General features: G+C 42.1%; 1 protein-coding gene across 3 annotated transcripts in view; it reads right to left on the bottom strand.

Annotated features, from left to right (window-relative positions):
* LOC103618744 (cadherin-6) overlaps window positions 1-6000 on the bottom strand; it is a 104005-nt gene that overhangs the window by 50406 nt on the left and 47599 nt on the right. For 2 of the 3 annotated variants that reach the window (XM_017738731.1, XM_017738732.1), the window contains exon 2: window positions 394-749. In XM_017738731.1, coding sequence (XP_017594220.1) covers window positions 394-621 — 228 coding nt within the window. In that variant the 5' untranslated portion in view covers window positions 622-749. Of the gene's footprint in view, window positions 1-393; window positions 750-5981 lie in introns of all 3 variants that reach the window. The other variant, XM_008637178.2, reaches the window with a different exon arrangement.

Raw genomic sequence — 6000 nt, forward strand, 5'->3', positions numbered from 1 at the left:
AATCCTAACTTATACCTAAACCTCTTCTGGTTTATGTAGTTTGACTGTAGCAAAATTAATGAGCATGAGGGAAAACACATATTCCATTCTGAAGCTAAAAATCTGGCCTATAATTAAGCTGCATTATTTCCAGACACAAAATAAATTGGAAAATCTTTAACAGAATTGCCAATGATTTGCCATGGGACTTCCTGGTTAAATGAAGAACTTCTTGTTGATGACAATTTGAAGTTGAAACATACTAACCTTTCCGCTGAATTACTCCTCAGCAGAAGCTGGGCAAACAGGAACACGAACTAGAAGTTGTAGCAGGCATTGTTCTTCCCTACTTGCTACTGCTGGCTTTCCAGTGCTTCTAAAATCAAAACTTAGATGCATATGAAAGAAACTTACCTTGCCAACATACTGGTAGTCAGTTCCTGTGTATTCCTCCAATAAAAAGAACTGATTCCACATCCAGCTCCTTTTGGAACGATGGAGGTCTTGCCTGCTGTTTCCAGACAACACCAAAACCTTTTCCTTTTCTGGAAAGCCACTAGTCCTCTTGGATAACGGAGTTAAGAAACTTTGGTGGGGCTGACCAGCCCAAAACAGCAGCCAGAAGCAATGGTAAGTTCTCATCACGGCAACACAAGATGGTCTAAATAATGATTTTTTGTCTTGTCCTCAAACTAACCTACTTTACTGCACTGAATCCAATCTCATGCCGTCCTCCTTCTTTGAATAGTCTTTGCAGTCTCAAAGGAACTCTGAAAAGAAAAATAACGACTTTTTTAGCATTTCCAAAGGTACTTAAGTGTCATCACCGCAGCAAGTAAGTCCACAAAGCAGACGAGTAATAATGATTGTTGAAAACCTGGGCTGTTTCTGAATCAAAATGTCGCAAATGGTCCTTCAAATGATCTGAGTAGGCAGAAGGAGTCATGATGTTTGGATTTAGGGTATGTGTGGGTCCCCCTTAACTCCATTTACTTCCCTTCATCAATAAAGGCAAGCCAGATATTTCTCTTTTTACTGCCTGAACTTTGGGATGTAACTGATTCCTTTCTGATTGGGGATCTTGATGAGGTTACCTTATTGCATTAAAGAAATGCTAGCAAAACTGCACACTGTCTTCCCAGGATGCATTCTGTTGCTATAGTTATGGACTGAAGAGACTGGACTTAACTCCAGGATTTTCTTTTCACATTGAAGGAGTTTTGCCTTTGACTTCATTTAGAAAGGCCTGGCTTAACAGGTTAGGGAAATAAATGTGTGTATTTGTCATTATCTCATACATAACAGACCTGCTTGCTATGGCATACGAAATGGACACCTTGGTTTTCTTATTATCTGCTGCCAGAGTTTTGTACTGAGTTTTGAATCTTTACATACATAGTTATATATGCACATTGTCTCACTAATAAGTTCTAAAAATAGAAAACAAACCCCAGCTAGTACATTGCTACCTGTGGGTTTTTACTAGCTACTTCTTCCTACTATTATTAATATAAAATATTGGTGCACCTACAAAATAATTATGAAAATGATCTCTATCTTTGAATACTGCGTAATTTTCAACATGCAAAAAGCTACAGATACAGTACCTCAGTGTAGTGTTGACGGTTCTTCTGTTTTTAAAAAAGCTGAAAGCTTCTATTCAGAAGGAAGAAAATATACTATGTGTCTCAGGTAACCAGTCATACAGAATGCCTAATGAACAGCTTTGGAACATTTTATAATGTGAAGAAATCAGAATTAGTTGACAGAAACATTCCACAACATATGTTTTTGTTGTAAACACTTCATTATATTTTTAGTTCAAACAGATCTATAATCTCAGATAAGGATAATGTGATTAACTTTCATTTGCTTTCTCATTGATGCTCTTTGAAAAAAAGTTTTGGGTTTTTTTTTCAGTATTCTGATCAAAACCCAATAAATCATTCTGAACCAGCTCAAAATTCACTACAGCATCTCTCAGTATTTGTAAAGAAAGACTGTGGAATGACAATCTGACTATACGAAATGGAAGAGAAAATTTTTGTTTGTTTGTTTCACTGCATTTCACGCAACACTACTTGGATCATATTCTATATCAACGACCATTTTTTCTCCTTTATTATGTGTTTACCTATTTAAAGGCGTACATTAGACAGAATTTAGCCCTTGAGCTATGCTGAAGGAGTTACAGTACCTACAATCCCTCGGGTTAGCTACTCTTCCGGCTGTCGTTGTTCTTGGTAATAAATTGTATAAAATAACCCTAAGTCTCTCAGAGTTCCTGTTAATAAATCATTTTCTATAAAGAAATACCACTTAGCTTTTATATGAGTAGTAGGTAATGGAACAGGACTGTTCAAACAATATTATTTTACTGCTTCAAAAGGTAAAATTCTGTTAAGAGGTAACATCTGTGTGAGAAGGAAAAAGATTTTTAGCCTTAAGAGGAAGAATGTAAATAGTACAATTAATTCTGAAGCAGTTTACTTTCTTCTGGAGAAGAGGGAAGATTTGTAGTTACCTCCTGTTAGCCAGGGAGCTTTCTATAGGAAAAGACAACTCTGTCCTGCAGGTCATGGGAGTTGTGTCCACACACAGCTTTGAGTGTTGTGAGAGACACAGACCCTGGGTGTATTCACACATACACGTATCTATACACACAGAGACAGAACAGCAAGAACAGAGCTGCTGCTCACAACAAGGCCTTCCCAGAGGAGGAACAGGAAAAGCTGGCATGACTAAGCTCAATGTGTTTAACAATTACTTTCATTGCAACTGATGGAACAGTGGCGAACTAGCGTACAGGTTGCTACAGCAGGGCACAGGCAGCAGGTTCCGCAGATTCAGGCACCAGGACAGGGAGAGAAGAGGTGGCTTTAACTTTCTCCATACCTATAGTCTCTCTTCTCCTCCTCCTGTACCCTTCCAATCTGTGTAGGGTCTTGTCCTTTATCACTCTGCCAACATCCATTCTAACCCTGCCTCTCATTGGACTGTATTCAAGTGGACATCTTCCTTCATGTGATATGGAAGAGAAAATTACGTCTCATACAACATTTTGACTTCCATTTTCTTGCCAGGTTGCTTTGGGGAGAGATTGGGGCCTGCCCAGGGGAGATAAGTACTGCCCCAAGTAGGGGCACACCCAGTGATCTACCATGTATCAAGATGCATGTATCATCAGGATGATCTGTGTTTGGAGGGCAGATACGGAAAGATGGATTAGACGGTGGTTCTGGCTGGGTACATGTGTCTTACCTTACTGGGCAGGCAGGGTCTGAGGTAGGGAGTGAGCAAACCTACAACTTTGCTATTAGTAAGGTCTGGATTTTTGAGGCATAAGTGAGTGAAAATCATCACCTGACAGGCTCCTCTAGTGCTCATCCCACCACCCCTATGGCCAGATCCTGTGGTGGGGCTCCATACCTCTGCTCCTGCACTTAACATTTCCTGAGAAGTGCTGCCTGGAGCAGCATTACCTAGACGGGATTTGTGCCAGCCTTTTAAAGGATCAGTCCTTCAAACGCCAATTGCCAGGAAACAATTATTCCTGTGGGGGAATTTTCTGCAGTTGAAGTCAGCTATATTTCACAGCTCTGATGTCATGGGAAAGGTTTTATAGTGGCTCATGCTGAATTATAGCTTACAAGAATGATATCATAGCTGTGAAATACAGCCTTTTACTCTTCCCTGCAGAGATGTGTCCAAAATGCTGAAATAAGGGCATGATCCCGTAACGTCCTTCTTGACTGCATAGCCTGCATGATGCAGCAGAGCAGCTAAGCCCCAGCAGATTCCCTGTGAGTGGCAAGAAAGGAGACACACCTTTACAGACCCTGGCTCAAGCGTGCAATCGGGGTAAGTACCAACTGAACCCACGGTGTCTCTGCCCTATGGGTGCTGATTACTCTTTCATGGGGCATAGTGATAAATTCAGTTGAGTGAATAAAAAGGACAGAGCACTACACTCTGAGCTGAGGATTTAGTAGAGCGAGCTCTTGTGGCTCTTAAATGCCATTTTGTGCTCCAGTCCCAGTGTCTCATGCTCCAGAGAGGTCTCTGCAATCTCTCTTTATTTTGAAAACAAGTCATTTACCAGGGAGATTCTTTAAGGGTAGATGTGCAAATATAACTGATGGGACCTGGGGATGGGAGCAAAAATTGGTTTTCTTCACATTGCACAAAGACAGGTAAAAGGAGGCACTTTAAACATGGCATTTCTCTCAAACATCAGCTGGTCAGCTGGCTGGGGAACTTGCTGTGTTAATCAACTGTCAAGAGTGAAAAACAATTTTAGTGTACAACAGCCTCAGACAACTGGCTTAGCTCTGTCAGCTCAAATATATATCAAATCTTGGCTTTTTACGAGAAAAGAAGAAATGTGCACATCCAGACTTAAAAAAAAATCCCAGTCTAACTTTAGCTATGATCACTGTTAACATAAAAGCAATGTAACTTGCAGCTACAGAGCTTTCTTCAGTGTGATGAGTTGCAGATCTAAAGTTTATGTCCATGCCTCTTTGAAGGATTAACAGCTCAGACAATTGCTTAATCACTGAGTATCAACTTCAAAATTACTTCCCCCAGGCGATAGTAGTCATAGTCATATTCACCCTCTCCTCCAATACTTCATTAATGTAATGTCTTAATGTGAGAACTCAGCGCAAATTTACATCCTTCCAGAGCAATATCCAAGTATTTCAACTATAAATCAAAAAAGAAATGCATCCATTGGAGTCACTCCTATGAATGAGGGAGCCCTGCCCTGGAGATGCCTTTCTGGCGCAGTGACAGGCATCAGCTATAGATTCTTGACATGAGGAGCCCCAAAGAGGTTCCAACTCTGTTCCTGCTCAGCACTGTGGGTTGTAATGCTCTTCCCAGCTGGTTGTTAAATAAACCAGACTAGCAAAGAGCCTGAGAGGCATCAGCAAGGAGAGGGAAAAGCGATTTTCTTCATTCCTTTCTGTTCAGCCCCACAGTACTCACTCCATCGGCAGACTCTCAAAGGAATATGCTTTATAAAGCAGACTAGACTCTGGACTCTTATGCTTTTTACAGAAACAATTATGTTTCTTTATGAATTTATACATCCTGGATGTTATGGGCTGCTGATAATTAGATTTTAAATAGCTTCTAAATAGGCTAGCAACCATCGGTGTCTCTAAAGTTTCTGATACAACCTTTACTCAAACAGAAGTGCCAGTTTAATAGATCCTTTATTCTCTAGTCAGAGAGGTACAGTTTCACTGTTTCAGCATTGGATACAAAGCTTTGCAGATTTGGATTAAGGTCCATTAGTAAACTGGAATGAACATCAATTGTGTTTTGAAGAACTGATAATGCACTGCTATTCTCACACAGCAACTGAATGAGGAAGTGAAAGTTAATATACGCTTTGGCATAATATATAGGAAACTGAGCACGGGAAATGTTTTGGAGCTTGAGGTGTGACTATTTATTTATTTATTATTTCTGTGACACAACAAATTGCATCAATCCTTATGGAGTTTCCTTGGTGTGAGAAGCCACTTTAGTTTGAATTCAGCCATTTTAGTTTGCCTCAACTCTGGCTGTCAGGGTTGTCAGAGGCATGTGGGGTGAGGGAGCGTACACCTGACACTTGCAGGAGGCAGCCTGGGGGTCGCCTCCGCCGGGCACCACCCCCCCCGAGGCGGGCAGCGGGAGACACTGCGGAGGGGCTGCTCCAACCAGGCCGCGGAGAGTCTCCTCCAATGGACGGCACACAAAGATGGAGCGGGACCAATGGTCCCCTGTCCTTGGGCGGACTTTGGGAGGGGCCAGACGGCTAGAAAAACCAACTGTGTCAGGGCTCGCTGGGGCTTATTGCTGTTTATTGCCTGCTCCCGCTTGCTCCCCCCTTTGCCCTGGTCCCAGCCTGCCTTCTGGCTCTTCTGCCCTCGCTGGCTGGCCCTCGCCCCTGTCCCGCCTTTCTGAGCCCCTGGCCGCCGCCTTGCCTCTTCGCCCCGTGTTCCTACCTGGGCTGCTTCCTTCCCT

The sequence above is a fragment of the Corvus brachyrhynchos genome, unplaced genomic scaffold (assembly GCF_000691975.1).
Source record: "Corvus brachyrhynchos isolate BGI_N302 unplaced genomic scaffold, ASM69197v1 scaffold23, whole genome shotgun sequence".
NCBI classification, from domain to species: domain Eukaryota; kingdom Metazoa; phylum Chordata; class Aves; order Passeriformes; family Corvidae; genus Corvus; species Corvus brachyrhynchos.